The 19,642-nt window shown below is 39.0% G+C and overlaps 1 protein-coding gene and 1 long non-coding RNA gene across 4 annotated transcripts; one reads left to right on the top strand and one right to left on the bottom strand.

Annotated features, from left to right (window-relative positions):
- Positions 1-118: 118 nt before the first annotated feature.
- On the bottom strand, positions 119-17,926 carry tube1 (tubulin epsilon 1). 3 transcript variants are annotated; one of them, XM_003215652.4, is made up of 12 exons: positions 17,785-17,926; positions 17,608-17,681; positions 14,685-14,737; positions 13,689-13,746; positions 11,623-11,738; positions 8,224-8,345; positions 4,033-4,220; positions 3,205-3,380; positions 2,650-2,790; positions 2,101-2,241; positions 1,045-1,219; positions 119-677 (listed from the first exon to the last, which is right to left on the bottom strand). In XM_003215652.4, exons 1-12 carry the CDS (start codon positions 17,807-17,809, stop codon positions 519-521), a joined length of 1,428 nt encoding a protein of 475 aa, XP_003215700.1. In that variant the 5' UTR covers positions 17,810-17,926; the 3' UTR covers positions 119-518. The 3 variants fall into 3 exon arrangements, with proteins under 3 accessions (XP_003215700.1, XP_008119417.1, XP_016853519.1); XM_008121210.3 differs by lacking the exon at positions 17,785-17,926 and having other exon boundaries at positions 13,689-13,741; positions 17,608-17,686; XM_016998030.2 differs by lacking the exons at positions 11,623-11,738; positions 13,689-13,746; positions 14,685-14,737; positions 17,608-17,681; positions 17,785-17,926 and adding an exon at positions 10,345-10,517.
- On the top strand, positions 11,050-13,177 carry LOC103280891 (uncharacterized). Its single transcript, XR_507514.2, has 2 exons — positions 11,050-11,181; positions 12,965-13,177. It is a non-coding gene; the product is annotated as an uncharacterized LOC103280891 (long non-coding RNA).
- Positions 17,927-19,642: the final 1,716 nt, after the last annotated feature.

Here is a 19,642-nt window from a genome sequence, read left to right as displayed (position 1 = left end):
AATAGTGCTGCTACTTCGCGGTTTTTCACTTTTCGCGGGCAGGCCTGGAACCTAACCCCCACGAAAAGTGAGGGCACACTGTATTGTATTTGCTGTAATCACTGATTAAGACACTGAATTATAGTTTAGGTAATTATATATTTTATTTTATAAATAAAACTTAATAAAAATATCATTTATGATAAATATTTACAAATAAAGTTCCAAATGCTTGTTTTGGTAATGTACATACAGAGGTATCTTTCAGCACAGTATTTTAGTTTAAAAAACATAAGACATAAATATGCAAAAATGTGACAATATGCGATATCAGATATTATGTGAAACTAAATGTATCCATCGTCCTTTGAGTTCTTACTCCTTACAAAAGACAATTTCTAAAGAATGTGATCCAGTCAAATTGTTACCTTGCAATTTCGCCACTGAAACTTGATATACCGGTATTCAGTCTGGACTGTATCACATTTGACATAGCTTCCTAGTATCTTCACTGTTCTCTTTACCAAATTCCTCAATTGTTATACTGCTATCTCCAGTCTAGGAGGATCTATGGCTGGTCCACAATTAGAAGCATCTAATTGATTATATTCTTCAATTAAATCTGTCAAAGATGAAAGGGCTTCAGAGAAATTGCTCTGCTCCATCCCATCAACATGCAGGTAATGATGAAGGTGAGCCTGCAAGAACAAATATTTTAGTCATATATTTAACTGGAAAAGAAACAAATAAATGGATTGTTCAATAGTGCAAGTCTGCTTTCCTCCATACTGAAAAGCAGGTTATAATCTTGATATGTGAACTTGTGTGATGAAGAATGTATGAAATACACATTTCTTAGTCTTTTCCAGAGTCCAGGTAATAGCTGGGAGAGAAACCAGCATTCAGTACAGGATTTCAAAGGCTCCCCCCCCCCCCCACAAACCCCATGAAATTCATGGGGTCAACATAAATAACCAGGCACATACACACATTTAGTACCAAGTTTCCAATAATGACTATAATACCTATAAGCATAAATGAATTAGGTAAAATTACATAGCACACCTTTTTCTTGTACAGCATCATGAATCTCTCCCTGAGTTCTATGAAAGTGGGTTTCACACAAGTGTTATTGGCCAGAGCCAGTAAAGAGTGGGAATGGCCTACAGGAGGCACTGAACACAAGCCAGTTTTCCATCCCTCTTGATTCCAGGAGACAAACTGAAGTGATGGTTTCATCCTGCAACCAACAAATTTGGAATTCACAAAAAAGGCAAGCAATAAAGTTAAGTAACTACACAAAGCAAGACCGTGAACGGCAGATATGATTAGTTATAAACCTCTGACATACAAACGACTTGTAGTTAAGAATGGGGGAGAGACAACAAGAAAAGAAATTTACCCCTAAGAAGGGAAATTCACTCCTGGAAGAGTTATCATAGGGAAAAGGAATCTATCACAATTCTTGTTCCCACAAGTATTTTTTTTTCCAAAATCCAATTACTACAGGGACAGAAAGTGTGGTGAAATCTTCTGAACTGGGGCACATACAGCAAGACAAACTCCACAGCTATCTATCTATCTATCATCTATAATCTAACTTTCTGGCTGTAATTACACTTAAAATGTACCTGTTCTGATTTATATACAAATTCAACTTAAGAACAAACCTACAGAACCTATCTTGTTTGAAACTTGGGGACTACTTGTATTTGTTCCTGGTAATGCATTCATATGATTTCAGCCACTAGAAAGCCACTACACTATTAAATACAGTTATTGATTCTTCTAAATTGTGTTCTATTAAAAGACAAGTGTATGTTAGAGTAAAATATCAATTTTCCAGGAAATAATGGAATTCCTACGGATGAGATGTTATGCTCCAAGAAAAATTAAATGCAAATCTTGTAGTAGTATGTTTTTACAATTAATTATATTTCAAGAAAAATTAAACTGCATAAATCCCTCTGGATAATTATGAACATGATTCTTCACCCATGGGCACAACCATGCGTGAAGGAAGGGATTAACAGAAGCTTTAGTCCTATGAACAAACACAACTATGAAGATCTGCTGTATAATGTTAATAATTCACATTCTTAATATATATTATGTGCAAACCTTTCAATGTTTCTACGAAGATCTGAAACTTGTACATTTCCTCTGACTAGGAGGGCACAGGCAAGATACAAGCTGTGTTTTGGATCAGCTCGTAACAGCTGGTGATCTTTGCTAAAAGCATCTGAAAACATTTGATCCAACCTAAGAGAGAGAAAGAATAGCCCACAGTACTTAAAATTAACCAAAGCACAGCATTTGCCCAGTAAGCAACTTCCAGATATGTGTCAAATAGCTCTACATAGTTTGAAAAATATTCCAATTTTGCTGCTGAGGCTTTGAATAACCACATAATAAAAACAACAGAGTCCAGTGGCACCTTAAAAACTCATGTTTTATAGAAGAGAACAGATTCTTTCTTTTTATGGACATTATTATGGAGAGTCAAATTCATCTGCAGATCGCAAGCAGCTGTCATTCATGTCATATCAAACAAAAACAAAGGATTACTAGACTGTCAGGTGCCACAAGAATCTTCCTTGGTTTTTTCTGCAACAGACTAATATGGCAGCCTCATTGCAAACTGTAACAATGTCAAACAAAATTACCCACCTTCGTGGAGGTACGTTAACATCTGCCAGTGTATACAGAGGTGTCAAGCTGGAAACCAGATAATGAAGTTGTGGAAAGGGAACCAAATTCATGCTGATTTCATTAAGATCCATATTAAGTGAGCCTTCAAACCTAGCAGAGCTGAAGATGATGCAGGTAAAACAAGATTTTATTTTTTTAAAAGATACTGGTTAGATACTGGTTAAATTCTTGGTAACTGAAAAAAGCAGATGAAAATGACTGACTCACACTGGTCAGTCATACAATTTTCAATAATTCTCACTAATATTTTGGGATCAATAAAGGGACTTGGTCTAAAGAAGCTCCTAACCACCTGTTTTGGTGAGTGCACATAATGCATGCCATAAGGTTAAACTTTCTTCTCCTTGTTATATGAGAAAGTTTACACATCTCATCTTGTGAAATTAGCATCTTCTGTCTGCAGATGAAACAATCACTATGATTGATTTGGAAACTTTCCAATGCTCTAATTAACAAGACTTTTTAAAAGTGTAATAATTATTTATTTGAGAAATAGAAATGTTAAAACCTTACCTTGTCAAGTTCAAGAGTAAATTTGCCACAATATTATTCATAGCATCAAATGGTTTCTCCCGATTATGTTTTATTCCGCCAGCACTTGAAGTTATCAAGCTGGTTTGCTTTACAGTTGATCCTAGCTTTCCACAGTTGGTCATCTGATTAATTTTGCTAACTATATCAAATAAAGACTTGGATGGAAAATGAAAAATCTTGTAAGAAATCCAATGTGTAAACTACTTGCTGTCCAATTCTGCAGAATTAAGCTACAATGAGTTCACTGGGGGTATTTCTGCAGCCTCTAAGACAGGTGTGGGGCAACTTCGGCACTCCGGGTGTTTTTGGACTTCAACGCCCAGAAATCCCAGCCAACTTACTGGCTGTTAAGAATTGTGGGAGTTGAATTCCCAAACACCCGGAGGGCCAAAGTTTGCCCATGCCTGCTTTAAGACCCTCTATTATTTGGGGTTTTGTGTTAAAAATGTTAAATTTTAGGCTTTTGTGTTAAAAAACACATCACGACACACCCTCCTTGCTCCATTATTAAGTGAAGCACTTCACTTTTTATTTATACTTCAAATAATTTAGGAAATGGTCTAAGTAGGAATCAAGAGTGATGCAACTCTTTGCATTCAAGATTTATCTTTTGTTTATTAAAAGATGTAGATTTTTTTGCTTACTTGAAACCAATAATTTAACTGACAATAACTCAGAGTACATAGTAATTTTAACCTTTACTAAACCATTTCTTAGTAAACAACAACAAATCTTATCACAGCATGAAAGCAATACTGCAGAACGATACTTTATATACTTCATTTTCAGGACACTACAGATACTTACTTCATTTTCAATTGGCAATACACAGTCTGCATGGTCACTGAGCTCTTTCATAGCCAACACGCTGTTATAAGGAGATGTAATGACGTCATCTTCACGAGATGGATAAACTGAAGTAACAAATCTATATACTTCTGGAAATTCATCCTCAAGCACTTTTAGTATAAATGTACCGAGCCCAGATCCTGTTCCTAGAAGTAAGATGGAAAATAGTTACGAAGACAAGAAACCAATTTCTCCTATTTTCCCTTGCTACTTTTGATTTCTTAAACATTGTAAAAAATAGTTTTTAAATTATGTTCATCATGTTGATACATTTCTATTCTAGGCTTTCATGTACAATGATTGCTTCTCATTAGAGTAGCATTCTTTTATTATTCTGAAAGGAACGCTAGGAAAGAAAGAAAAAGAATGACTGTCTTAAGACTAGAGTCTGTTGTTTAGTTTTTGTAGAACCACAAATAAAAGGAGGAAACCAAAGGGAAAGGAAAGACACCTCATGTTCTAGAATCATAATGGAGAAACCAGTAGGGAATGTGAATGGAGGCTGAAGGAACAATCCACTAGACATGGGTTAATCCCTGAGTCAGGTAGGAATATTCAAATATTCTAAACCTCTGTAGCATTTACCCTCTGTGGATATATGCAGCAACAGAGGCAACCATAGCCCATAAACAGCAATAAACACAACTTGTGTCTTTTCCAGACTGATTTTGTTTAACACTCCTTGAATTAGTGGTAAAGATGGAAACACTTTGGTGCTGTTGCTGACAAGGCATCTTGACTTTCTTCACCTGTACTTCCATCTATGGCAGTGCTTCTCAACCTGTGGGTTCCCAGATATTTTGGCCTTCAAGTCCCAGAAATCCTAACAGCTGGTAAACTGGCTGGGATTTCTGGGAGTTGTAGACCAAAACACCTTGGGGACTCATAGGTTGAGAATCACTGATCTATGGGAACCTATCTTTTTATTTTCAAATTAGCACCTGAAAGTAAGTCCTTGACAAATTTCCTATGTCTTTACTGTAATTCATTGAATATCAAATTGTTCAAGATCCAATCTGTTGGTAATATTTTTTGCTTGCTAACAGCATCTGCTGAGAAATTTAAAGTCCTTTTCAGGGGGACCGCAGTCAATGATTTCACTTTTTTGGCTCAAATTAAGATACTGTTTGATTCTATTTACCTCTGTGAATGAGATCCTCCTTAGTGGCATAAATACTCCTTCAGCAACACACTGTGCATACCTGCATGCTCTGATGTTGAATCATTGAGGTCCAAATTAATTAATGCTAGCAATGCAGGCCTGATCTCTAAGAAACACTGACTCCAAGTAGAGTGGCTATTGCAATGCACCCCCCCCCCCCCCCGCTTGCTACAAAGGCATACATCTGTAGAGGAAGGAAGAAAAATGAGCTGGGCCAAAACTAAAAATTAATTCAAATAGGAAAAATGCAAGATATTACACTTGGGAAGAAAACACGAAATGCATAGATGTAGGATGGGTGACACCTGGCTTGACAACAGTACATGTTAAAAGGATTTAGAAGTCTTAATAGACCACAAGGTGAACATGAATCAATAGTGCAATGCGGCAGCTAGAAAAGCCAATACATTTCTAGGATGCATCAGTAGAAGTATAATGTCTAGATTGAGGAAAGTACTAGAAGAGACCTCGTGGGCCATTCAGTCCAACCCCCTGCCAAGAAGCAGGAATATCACATTCAAAGCACCCCTGACAGATGGCCATCCAGCCTCTGCTTAAAAGCCTCCATTCTATTCTGATTTGATCAGATCTCCTGGAATACTGTGTCCAGATCTGGGAGCAACAATTTAAGAATGATATTTACCAAACTGGAAAGTGTCAGAAGGAGGACAAAAAATGGTAAAAGATTTGGAAGCGAAGCACTATGAAGAGCAGCTTAGGGAACTGGGTATATTTAATCTGGAGAAGAGAGTGTTAAGCGGTGACATAATGTTACTTAAATTGTTGAAAGTATGTCATAATCAAGATGGTGCAAGCTTGTTTTTTGCTGCTCCAGAGACTAGAACATGGAGCAATGAATACAAGTTACAGGAAAAGAGATTCCACTGAAATGTTGGGAAGAACTTCCTGATGCTAAGAACTATTCAGCAGTGGGATGTGCTGACTAGGGCCCTTCCACACAGCCATATAACCAAGAATATCAAGGCAGATAATCCACAGTATCTGCTTTGAACTGGGTTATCTGAGTCCACACTGCCATATAATCCAGTTTAATGTGGATTTTATACAGCTGTGTGGAAAGGGCTCTTTTTTTGGCAGTTTTAAAACAGTGACTGGATAGTCATCTGATGCAAGTTTTTTGTGTGTTTCTGCATGGTAGGAGATTGGACTAGATAGCCCTAGTGCTTTATTCCAACTCTATGATTCTTTGCTCTTTACCAATTATATTTAGTATCTATCCAATCTGACTGCATTTTATTAGCCCCATCAGATAAATTAACTGCATTTTATTTAAATTAACATTAAATAATATATTTACTAAAAATGACCAATTACATTCATTAAGTTATTTAATTTGTTCAAATTATTTAAATTATCAACATTTCTGAAATTTGATATTATATTTAATAAATTCTGACTTTAATTTCAACTATATTCCTGCTTGAACTTCTGCTCTAATTTCCTCATGGTGTTTAATACCGCAACAGAATTGAATTGCGGAGACTACATTGCTGAACATGGTTTATCTCGAATACTTCTATTTATCTGTGTTTGAGAAGAATTTTCTGCCAACAAACCTATCAGGTAATTCATAAATAACTACGTATTTAAAGCTGAAGGTTCTCCTTTGTACTCTGTGTTTTGCAGCTTCTGATTTGTTGACTTGTCCTGTGTGTCAATAAATGGGTTTGACTATGCCAGATCTTTCCAAACATTTCATGTTGGTGACATGCTTTATAGATATGCATTAATTTGTGGCACAGTAATTCAGTTTTACTAGCAAACTGGAGATTAAACCAACCCCTTAAAAGATATGGACACAGACATACATTGTAATATAAAAATTAATGGGGACACAACATGAAAACCTTTCCTTTATATATTTCTTTAAAAATATGATTTGTACGATAACATACATTTCCATTAGATTTGCATGATACACCTGCGCACTGCAGTCAACATACTAACGTGTCATGAAATGTTAATTTAGATATTTTCCCCTTTTCTAACCTTACAGCTTGTTTTAGCATGGTTTCTTTTGTTTATTTATTTATTTACAACATTTATACCCTGCCCTTCTCACCCGAGGGGACTCAGGGCGGCTTGTTTCTCTTGTTGCCGCAGAGACAGGCTTTCAGTTTCACTCTTACTGGACATACTACATTTTTTCTTTAATAGCAATTCTATCCTGACTCAGAGACCTATCGCTCAAATGGCAATTGGATTTTTATATTAGCCACATTATATTTCTCATCCTCTGTTACCTGCAGACTCAAGGTCTTGGAAGAGCTTAATGAAACGAATGTTCCCACTTGTTGCCTCTTCTCGGAATGCAAGTGGGTATCATCTTTAATTCTTTCTTTTCTTGTTTATTAAATCAGAAGCCATGACCAACCTAACTGTGTTGAGTCCTATCTCAATTTTTGAAAATTAATTTAAATTAGAATAAAATCAATAAAGGAAAGAGAAAAGCAAAACTCAGTTGGCAAAGGCAGGATTTTAAAAATTGAGCGGAAAATGCATGAAGGAAAATGGCTGCAACAATTTGGAATATTCAGGACTAAAGTATGAGAATTGCTGCTCTAAAGGCACTACAACCCATATGGTCTTGAAAGCTAAGCATGGTCACCTCTGGTTAATACCTGGATGAAAAACCATCACTGAATACAAGGTGTTGTAGGTTCTATTTAGAGGAAAGAATTAGTAAAACCATATCCGATTATGCCCTGTCTAAAACATACATGGGAGCACCTCAAGTTGACAGCCAAATTGAAGGCACCTATACATCTAATTAGGACTACAATTCCTATGAGCCCTTTTAAAAATTAATACTTTTGTGCTAAATGAAATGTTCCAGAGTGCTTCTCTATTAATTTGAAACACTTATGTTCTTCTTCATATATTTGTATTTCTGGGTAACTACTTTCATGATCACTCAGTTTTCTTTTCTTTCATGGCTGAAGATAAAAGGCTAGAACGATACTTACCCCCTCCCATGGAATGAATGATAAAAAAACATTGCAGACAGTCACAATGCTCAGCAGTCTTCCTCAGCTTTTCAACAATTTGGTCTCGGAATTGGCAGCCATACATTTTATGGCCCACTGCCCTGAAAATAGAGATTTTACAAGTATCCTGTCCTACCAGTTTACCTCTTAAAATTTACATTTAATCACAATACATAGGTTTAGACAAGTGGAGCCATGCGAGATAGTTAGCATTCTTCCCCATCTTCTTTGCAGGCTTTTAAGTACAGGTTGGATGGCCATCTGTTGGAGGATGCCTTGGTTGTGCTTTTCTTGTATGGCAGGGGGTGGGACTAAATGGCCCATGTAGTTTCTTCCAACTATGATTGCATGATTCCTCTCTGTTTTATTGTTGTATTGCAGAATTTTATTGACCAAAGTGGGTTTTAATTTTTTTACTACCTTCCTTGAGAATGTATATTGCAACAGCCATTTGGATTTGGGAAGTTCCCTATATTTAGTGAGACAAATCCAGGGGTTATACAAGACCGCTTGCACCACCATCAAGGCTATAGAACAGTGATGCACAGCCTTTGGCCCTCCAAGTGTTTGGGCCTGCAAATCCCAGAAACTCTAGCCAGCCTGTCCAATGTTTAGGAATTCTGGGAGCTAAAGTCCAAAACACCTGAGGGTACACACGCTGTGCAGGTCTGCCATAGAGCTTCTCTGGGTTTGTTTATAGTGCCTTGAATTGCCCTTTGGTAGCTTTGCCTGAATGGTGATTAGCTGTAGGACTTAGGATAACTAAAGGTAAAGGTTTCCCCTGACATTAAGTCCAGTCATGTCTGACTCTGGGGGTTGGTGCTCATCTCCATTTCTAAGCTGAAGAGCTGGCGTTGTCCGTAGACACCTCCAAGGTCATGTGGCCGGCATGACTGCATGGCGCACTGTTACCTTTCCGCCGGAGCGGTACCTATTTATCTACTCACATTGGCATGTTTTCGAACTGCTAGGTTGGCAGAAGGGTTAACTATATCCAAATAATGTCTCAGTTTACATTTTGAGTTGTGGAGGACTTTCTCTACTAAATTCATGGTTTACAGTATTGGAAGATTGTTAAGTGGTCCAAGTGTTCCAACTAAGACAATTATAAATTTTGGTAACATAATTAGTTTTATGGCCACTTTTAGTCTGTATATAGAGCCTGTGGTTTCAGGTACACACAATGATGGCTTCCAGAGGTAGACATCTTTTGTTATTAATAAATAAACATTTCCCATAACTCAATTAATTTTCCATAATATAATTTTATTGAAATTCCCATTGTGTTTTTTAAATTAGCTTGCAATTTTATTTACAGATGCAGAAATTAGAAAGTTGTTAAAACTACACTATGTTTTGCTAATATGCCTGATCTCTCTTGTTCCCAACTTTTTTTTTCATTATCAAGCTACTTAAAAGCATTTCGAAAATTAAGTTGAGCTTTATTTCTTTAACTTAAAGATCCATATCCTTTTTTTCCCCTTTGGTCAGCTGTTCACATCTCTCATTAGATTACTGACTGAACTAAAGAAGCAGCATTAAGAGCAGATGGCTGACATCAGACCCTGGATCAGCTGGACTCTTCCTTCCCCCACTCCCAACAGGGCTGTTTCCCACCAACTGCCTTTTGGGAAAGATTCCAGGAGAGAGAAGCAGACAGGCAAAGACAACAAGAGGCTCTTGCGCCTTTTCCAACTGGACTTTCCAAATTCCCAGAGCCATTGTCTACCAGCTGTCCTCAGAGAAAGATCATGATTACCAGGTATATGCTAATACCATTTATTGTGGTTTTAAAAATATGCGTAATGTCAGTCATTAGTTACCTTAGAAGGATTTGCATCTTGAAATACTGTAAATAACATACATAGACTAAATAGTAAGTAGTAATGCAGTCAGTCCTCCACTTTTGCTGGTTTCACGCTTGTTGTTTTGATTATTTGCAAATTTGAAATCCGCTGCCTTCTGAAGTAAGTGAGCTAGGGTGCTGTTTGGAAGACATGTATATCACAAGTCTCTGTTCTGCTTGGATCTCCCCTCCTTTCACTGGTGAAACAGACACACAGCTAAGAGAAGGAGCTGGTACTATGTTTCATCACTTACCTGGCAGATCTGGCTTTTTTCTCGGTTCTGCAAATCTCTATTTGGACCGAACAACGGAAGAGGAGTACTGGGAGAATAGGAACATACGACACACAGGAAAAGGAGGAAAAACTGGATCCACCAGTTAAGTGAAGGTGCTCTGGGTCCTTCGCTTTGTTTCGTCCCCGTTCCATCCAGTATTTCCCTTCCTTTTCTACATGAAAGACTCAAAGCACACAAACAAAAGGAAAAGCCAGCTCTGTAATGCTTCACTTACTCTACAAATCAAATTTCTCTTCCTCATCCTATACAACAAACCTCTGTTTTGCCTGGGCAAATGAAGAGGAGTACAGGAGAAAGGAGGCACACAGGAAGAGGAATAAGATTCGCCCAGTAAAAGAAGATGTGTGATCAGTTAATCCTCCTCCTCCTGCTTGTTACAGTGTCTGTTCTGCTCGTTATCTCCCTTCATTTCTGGGTGAAATGGAGACTTACAGCATGCAGGTAAGATGAGGATCCAGCCCCACACCCCTTCACTTACTATGTGGATCTGGGTCCTCTTCTTTCTGTGCTTCTGCAAAACTCTGTTCTATTCAGCAAAGGAAGAGGAGTACCAGGCAAATAGAAACATGTCACAAACGGAAGAGAAGCCAGATGTACGGGGTTCCAGTGTTTTCTCGTCCTTCAGCTTGTAGCATGTTCCTGGCTCTTCCTACCTTGGCCAGTGAAAGATAGTCATGCACCATGGAGGAAGAGAGAAAGGAGCCAGGATCCACAAGATAAATGAAATGGCCTGAGAGACCAGCTCCTCCTCCCGTCCTTGGGGACTGCAATGATGTCATCCCACCCCCACCTGAGGTATTTATGGTTTTTCCACTTTTGTGATGGAGCGGCACCCCTAACATTTGCAAAAGTGGAGGGATGACTTTACATAACACACCTGTTCATGAACATGTATGTATGCATGCATGTAAAGGCAGAAAGAGTGCAATGCTCACATTCTGATTTGTTAGTTTGGACTTTAAAGGTTTCCTTCAAGGTAACAATAACTAAATGCAATTTTTAATTGTACAGCTAGCTACAGAAAGCTCATTGAAATGAACAAGTGTAATCACTTACATAGTTCAAATGATTTCATTGGGCCTACTCAAGCTGCAACTAAATCTGAAATTAAGTTCAATATGCTCAGTTATTCTAGGGGGATGTAAAAGAAAAGAGGCATGTCACACTTTTCATTTCTTTTAATTTTCTGTAAAACATTTCTATATGAAGAGTCAATGAAATAAATTTTGTCCTTACCAGTTGTTCCCTGAGCCAGAAACATCTGTGATCAGCTGCTTGCTATCAAAGAGATCTCTCAAAGGCCCCTGTAGAATTTCATTTACAACACCCTCTTCCATGTCAATCAGCAAGGCCTAGGGTGGGATAAAAATAATTTAGACTCACACAGATTGCTTTTTTAAAAATATTACACAAAAATTAAAATAGGACATAAAAATGATTTTCACAGAGCCACGGAAAAAAGCCAGCTCCAGAAAAAAAACACCATGTCCTAATTTTTATGCATATATGCAACACAAAAGCTAAAGTGAACATTTTTATACTGACAAAAAGCTTCTTCCAAATAAAATTAGAATGAATACTGCTATGCTTACTAATCTTTTCAAGAATGCTATGTGTAACAGTTACTTTCAATCTTTTCTCATCCAACATGCTTTCTCATCTTTGTTCTTTGAAGTGTCTCTGATTAGCCTTCACAGTTCTAAATAATGACATTCATGCCAAAAGTACTTTAACAGCAGCTAAATGCACATTAAATAAAATGGTACTTTTCAATCAAAGCTAATACAAAACAGAATATTGTTTGCTTTTTCTTAACCGTATTATGGAAACATTAAATCCGTTAGCTTCTTCTGCAGGAAGGAAGACACTAGGTTTGCCTCCTTTGAACACACTGGTGCTTTTATTAACGGTATTAAATAATTAAAATTAAAATAAAACTCTGGATATGATATCTGGGTTTAGGTAAAAACTGTCAGTGTAACAGTCTGTCTGTGCAGTTCTTACTTGAATTAGAAATGTGTGTGAATATTACCGAGTTCTCCTTCAATGCTGAAACAGGCATCTGTCACTAAGGGATCCACAACACTGTTATATTGCTTGAGCTTGTAACCATTTCCTTGATTCCCCCCCCCCCCTTTTTTTTTTTTGTTAAAATACACATAACTGAAAATTATTGGGTAGAGTCCAGATTAAGTCAGAGGGGATCCATAAGTTGTAACTGTTGCATGCCTTTAATTTGTTTTCTATTTATGGAGACCCTAAAGCAACCTACTAAATCTTGTTTGCTTTTGTCTTTGTCTGAGAGAATGTGATTGGCCCAAGGTTATACAGTGAACTAATACCTCAAGCAAGCATTTGAATCTTGGCCTCGTTGTACTCCAACACTTAAATCACTAAACCATACGGACTCATACTTCGTCAACTTAAATTAGCAATGAATAATTCAAATCCCATTGATTTTAACAGGTCCACTTGGGATCAAATTTATTCTCCACTCAAGTGAATCTGAAGTTTTTGAGCTGTCTTGTTTTAAATGATTATAATATTTTTGTTTTTCCATTTTCATATTTATAAACAGATGCAGAATTTGTACTGAGATTTGCATTTGAATGGTGCTATACAAGCGCACACTGATTTCCTTTCCTTCTGCCTGACTTCAAGAAGGTATTTCACAGCATTGCATTTCCTTTTCCCCCTTCCCATTATAAATTTTAATCCAATAACCAAATGTTCAGCAGGATTATTTGATTACAAAGAAATGTAAAATTAAAGTTATCACTGTGCTCATTAATTGCATTCCTAAATGAACAGTTTGCATGCTATATTTGCTCTTCAGTCCGGCAACTCTACAGTCAGTTTCTATAAATATCCCTTTAAATGGGAAATATGCTGTGTTTTAAAAATGAAACCTCAATTTTTGAGAGACGTATCACACAAAAAGTACAGTAGAGTCTCACTTATCCAACATAAACGGGCCGGCAGAACGTTGGATAAGCGAATATGTTGGATAATAAGGAGAGATTAAGGAAAAGCCTATTAAACATTAAATTAGGTTATGATTTTACAAATTAAGCACCAAAACATCATGTTTAACTACAAATTTGACAGAAAAAGTAGTTCAATACGCAGTAATGTTATGTTGAAATTACTGTATTTACAAATTTAGCACCAAAATATTACGATATATTGAAAACATTGACTACAAAAATGCGTTGGATAATCCAGAACATTGGATAAGCGAGTGTTGGATAAGTGAGACTCTACTGTATAAGGGTCAACATAATTATAGATTTTCTCCTTACCCGGGCTTTTAAGGAACGGATTTTTCCTTTGCACAAGTCAGCACCATCACCATCTGTTCTACAAAGATCAGAAATTAATGAAAAATCATGGAAAAGGACCACACATAAAATGTCAGTATTTTGTACTTATATTGACATTTTCTGTCAAGTCTAACATTAGATTATAAATAGAATGGAGAGACTGTATAAATGTTAAATTTTTTGTTCATTATTGGAAAATTTGGTGACCCTTTTCCTTTTGTGGAATTTAGAGGAGAAAATGTTGCCTATATTGTTAGAATAATTAATGAAGGCGAAGGAGCAGGGTCAGAGGGGTTGGGGATCCTACATACTGAAAAATTATTAACTGGATCTCAGGATACATTGTGTAATTTTGTTAGAACGCACTGTAAAGATCTCAGAGCCTTATTTTATCATCTGTTACAAACCGAAAACCCACTTTTTTCTCCAGGACAACACAAGTAAACCACTACACACATATAATAACCCATCAGCAGTTCAAGGTGGTATAGCAGTCCTCTGAGAGTCATGCAAAAGTTAGGGAATTTTGCAAAGTCAAAATGGAAATATGACATTATTTTCTACATCTGTATTGGGAACACTCCCCTCGTCTAATGTAAGACTGAGACTGAAAACTGATTCTGGCTCCAAAATAATAACCAAGCTTTGGTCCAACATAAAAATGACAATGTTATGCCATATACGGATTATGCAATATGACTAGTCATAGCCTTTGTCTATTGATACATCATATTAACAAACTCCAAAAGGGAGGAAATTGCAAACCCATACCTTTTCTGGGAATTAACACCTTTCAACTACATGCCTTAATTTTCAGCGTCTGAAAGACATATGTGCTCTTTGACTTAACAGGAGCTAGGGCATAACAGATTAATACATTCACACGAGAAGATACAGAACAATATACAGCATTATTCACATTATAGCTTTGCAAAGATAACTGCAGCAGAATTTGTTGATGAATACCAAACTTACCTAGTGTTCACATTTCGAAAGAAACTGCTTAATGCTTCATCATAAATTCCTTTCTGAAAAAAATCTTAATGTAAATAAAAACTGAAGGATTATATACATGCTTAGCCTTCCAACACACGTAAAAATACATTTCTTTTCAGATTGTGCACCCTGCTAACATTCTCCAAAGATCATTGTAATTCTACTGTATGTCTGTCATGTAGTTAATGAAGAACTCTTGTACCCCTTTTTATTGAATGGAGAAGACAAAGCAAACATATTGGAAGGTCAAAATAGTGCATAAATTCTAGATTTTGGTCAGAATGTTCTAGAATGTAGTCTTATTTTTTCCTACTTTCAAGAGTGTGCAGTCTAGTCTGGCCTCTGCCCACAACCTGCAGGCCAGGGAAAATGTCCTCTTCCTTCTGCCCTTGCATGCTTGGGGCTCAATTATAAGCCTCTATCCTTTTCCAATTTCAGTATCATTACTTGAAATTACTTTCCAACCTTTTACAAAATCTCATTACAGGGTAATAAAAACCTCAGTTCATAAATCTTCCTAATAATAAGGAGCGATCGAGCGTTTCCAATAAACCATAAATTGCAAACCTAGTGTTTTATAATGCGACTTTTTTTTTTTAAAGGCAGTTCAACTGTGCACCTATTAGGCAGGGGATGCAATCTGTACAGGCATTAAGCAAATAACTGCGGTTACGAATAAACCCCAATGCTGAATTTGACACACCTAAGCGGCCAGGCAGCTAGCCAAAGAAAGAAGCTGAAACATAGCAAGAAACCAGATTCTTGAGCCATTGGCAAAAAAATTAATAAAATAAAAATAAAGCTAAACTGCTACATTACGTTTGTCTTTATTGCTTTTAATTACTGTATTTCAATATTAATGTCAATACATGTGTTGTCAAAGGTTTTCATGACCAGAATCACTGGGTTGCTGTGAGTTTTCCAGGTTGTATGGCCATGTTCCAGAAGCATTCTCTCCTGACGTTCTGTCCACATTTATGGCAGGCATCCTCAGAGGTTGTGAGGTATATTGGAAAGTAGGCAAGTGAGGTTATATATCTGTGGAAGGGTGGAGAAAGAACTCTTGCCTGTTGGAGGCAAGTGTGCATGTTGCAATTAATCACCTTGATTAACACTGAATGGCCTTCCAGCTTCAAGGCCTGGCTGATTCCTGCATGGGGGATCCTTTATTGGGAGGTGTTAGCTAGCTTTGATTGTTTCTTGTCTGGAATTCACGTTTTCAGAGTTTTGTTCTTTATTGACTGTCCTGATTTTAGAGTGTCTAAATATTGGTAGCCAGATTTTGTTCATGTTCATGGTTTCCTCTCTTCTGTTGAAATGGTCCACATGCTTGTGGGTTTCAATGGCTTTTCTGTGTAGTGAAGTCTGACATGGTGGTTGTTAGAGTGGTCCAGCATTTCTGTGTTCTCAAATATGCTGTGCCCAGGTTGGTTCACCAAGTACTCTGCTATGGGTGACTTCCCTGGTTGAATTAGTCTGCAGTGCCTTTCATGTTCCTTGATTCGTGTTTGGACGCTGCGTTCCTCAATGACTTTTATGCTGGATAATGGATATATGTGCCAAGTTGAGTCCAGATCAGGCATGGCAAACTTCTTTGATTTGTGTTTGGGCAATGCTGCGTTTGAAGCTAATCAAGGTAGTCAATTGCACCATTCACACCTGCTTCAGACAAGAGTTCTTTCTTCCACTCTGGATATTCCAGAGATATATAAACCCAGTTTGCCCAGTTTCCAACACACCTCACAACCTCTGAGGATGCCTGCCATAGATGTGGGTGAAATGTCAGAGGAGATAATGCTTCTGGTACATGGCCATATTGCTTTTAATAACTGTATTTCAATATTAAAGTCAATACAGTTTATGGTATGGTATAGTATGGGGTATATATTAGGCCTATTATTAATATTATCTCCCAAATATACAGAAACTACAATTATCTGGCATCCCCCAATCCCCATGGCTGCCAGTTAGCTGAGAGCCTATTGTATTTTTTTGCTAGGGAAGCCGGGGTTTAGGTAAAGATTTCCCCTGACGTTAAGTCTAGTCGTGCTCATCTCCATTTCTAAGCCAAAGAGCCGGTGTTGTCCGTAGACACCTTCAAGGACATGTGGCCGGCATGACGGCATGGAACACCGTTACCTTCCCGCCGGAGCGGTACCTATTGATCTACTCACATTTGCATGTTTTCGAACTGCTAGGTTGGCAGAAGCTGGAGCTAACAGCGGGCGGGCGCTCACTCCGCTCCCTGGATTTGAACCTGGGACCTTTCGGTCTGCAAGTTCAGCAGCTCAGCGCTTTAACACACTGAGCCACCGGGGTTTACACCCAGCCAAAATCTGGGAATCTGCCTGGAAACATTAGACAGCTATATAGGATGGGAACGGAATAACAATGCACTATTTTATGAGACGATAAAACAATACCAGGGAAGAAAGAGCTGAACCACAGCAGTGATCCAAAAATGCGGCAAGCAGCAGCTGTGGAAGAGCTGGGGCGCCTCGTGGTGGTTTGTAACAGCCACAACACCCTCTTGAGACACGCATCCCCAAGGGATGAGGACGAGGAGGGCTTTTTCATCATTGAGGACCCCATCCTGTCCTTTTTATAAACCGTAGATCTCATAGGGAGACGAAAAACCAGCAGTGGTATTTCTCACTGCACCGAGCGACAGGGCGGGCAGTGGTTTTAAGCAAGCAGCCATTTTAACCACGCGCCCCACTCGGATGGGACTGGCGCGAGCCAACAGCGCGAGGGCTGCCAAAGCGTCGCGAGCGCACCTTCAATCCCGCCAGCCTCGCCTTTCTAAGGGGGCGTGGCCAGAACGACGCCTCACAAAGCGGACGGGGGAAAGGGAGCGGGGAAGAGCTGACGTCGCTCAGGCGTCGTGGGCGGGGCTTGTTACCTTGTTAACGGCGGAATGTTCACGCAGCGCTAGGTCCCAGAAACGGCATCCTATTTGGTTCCCGCACTGGCCCACTAGGGAGGGAAAGCGCGAGAATCCGTTAAGGGGAGAGGAGATATACAATTTAAAGGGACAGAGTATATACATATATTTTAATGTCTGGGGCTGTTAGCTTACCTTGAACCACTACGGACTGAGTCATGGCTGCCGTTGGCCGGGGATAAAATAACACGTTTCCAAGGGCAACTGGTTCTTGGGAGGCAGGCCTAATGCCTGCTCAGAGAGAGCAGCTCGCTGTCCGAGGGTTCGCTGCCGTTGGTTCTTCCCCGCCCCCTCGCTTCGCCGCCCGATTCCTTTCCCCGCCCGCGGAGAGGCGTGGGCACGGGCTCCCTTTGTTGAGCCTCTGTTTGCTTCCCCGCTGAGGGAGAAGCAGCTCCCGCGCGCTTTGGGTCAAGAGCGGGAATTTGGGCGCCGCGCTTTCCTGCCCTTGCAAGCGCCCACGCCCCGGACTCTTCCATTCTCCCGTCTCGTGTCAATCATGTCTATGTTTTGTTTGTTCCGCCTACATGGCTTGATGTGGATCTGGACCCAACGTGGCACACATATCCATAATCCAAAGTAAAAGTAATTGACTGTGTTGTCGAAGGCTTTCATGGCCAGGAATGTCTGGGTTGCTGTGAAATCCACAAGCAATATGGACAATTTCAGCAGAAAGGAGGGAACGATGAAAATGAACAAAATCTGGCTACTAGTATTTTTTAAAAAGTCTAAAATCAGGATAGTAAATAATGAACAACATTCTGAAAACATCCTGAAAACAGGAAACAATCAGGGTCAGCAAAGACCTCCCATCAAAGGATTTCCCTAGGCAGGAATCAGGCAGCGTGCGCGGCACTTGATAAATCCAAGGCTAGAGTTAAAATGGCATTAACATTAACAATCTTAGATATGCAGATGACACTATGATGGCTGAAAGTGAGGAGGGGCTGAGGAGCCTTATCACCAAGGTGAAAGAAGAAAGTGCAAAAGCTGGGTTGCAGTTAAACATCAAGAAAACCAAGATTATGGCAAACAGACTGATTGATAACTGGCAAATAGAGGGAGAAAACGTGGAGGCAGTGACAGACTTCGTATTTCTAGGCGCGAAGATTACTTCAGATACAGACTGCAGTCAGGAAATCAGAATGCAGCAATCCTTTTACTCTTTTCAACGTGTGTTATTAACAAACTTTGATTTGTTAAAGCTGAAGAAAAAGAATGTAGCAACGAGACGGTGTAAAAGGGGAATTGAGTAAGTTTAACACTGCAGCAGGACTGGAGTGGAAGATTGCATTGCAGCAAGTGGATAGATGATCGTCAAATTGTTTGCGGAAAGAAAAAAGAAGAAAAAAGGATGCGGAAAAGAAAGGTTTTATCCAAGAGAGATTAGTGTGTTGTCGAAAACACAACCTCTGAGGAGGCCTGCCATGGATGTGGGCGAGACATCTAGAGAGATTGCTTCTAGAGCCATACAGCCCGGAAGGATGAGTATTTCCCTCCCCTTCTTTTCCCTTTCATTGTTTTTGCTAGTCTCTTACAGGTCCTGAGCTCCTGTATGGGATAAAACCGGAAGTCTATGAGACATGTTTATTGAGAGGCCTGGGAAGGCCTATAGGTGATTCTGATTGCTCCTACTGCAATAAGGTTGATCGGTGTGTGGCCCTGGATTCGCCAGAGTGGATGGTGTCCACTTCTCCAGATGACCCACTGCAACTCCAGTTTTGCAGGAATCCGGACCAGGAATGACAAGACAGAGTGCCTCCAGTGTACATTAATAAAACAACATGAGATATTGGCAGCTTGGGTGGCTGAACCCAACATCTCCTTAGACAGTGTACACATACATGGGAAAAGACAAGGCCAGTAGTTCAGTGGACCTTCTAACTATTGGCATCATACCAGGGGATCTAGTGCCAGAAAGAGAACTCCAAGAACTGAAACTTAAGTTTAGAAGGCATTCTCGTATCCATCCCACATTGCTGCTTAGTTACCTAGT

Source organism: Anolis carolinensis, chromosome 1 (genome assembly GCF_035594765.1).
Source record: "Anolis carolinensis isolate JA03-04 chromosome 1, rAnoCar3.1.pri, whole genome shotgun sequence".
Classification (NCBI taxonomy): Eukaryota; Metazoa; Chordata; class Lepidosauria; order Squamata; family Dactyloidae; genus Anolis; species Anolis carolinensis.
This window is presented reverse-complemented; position numbering and strand designations above follow the sequence as displayed.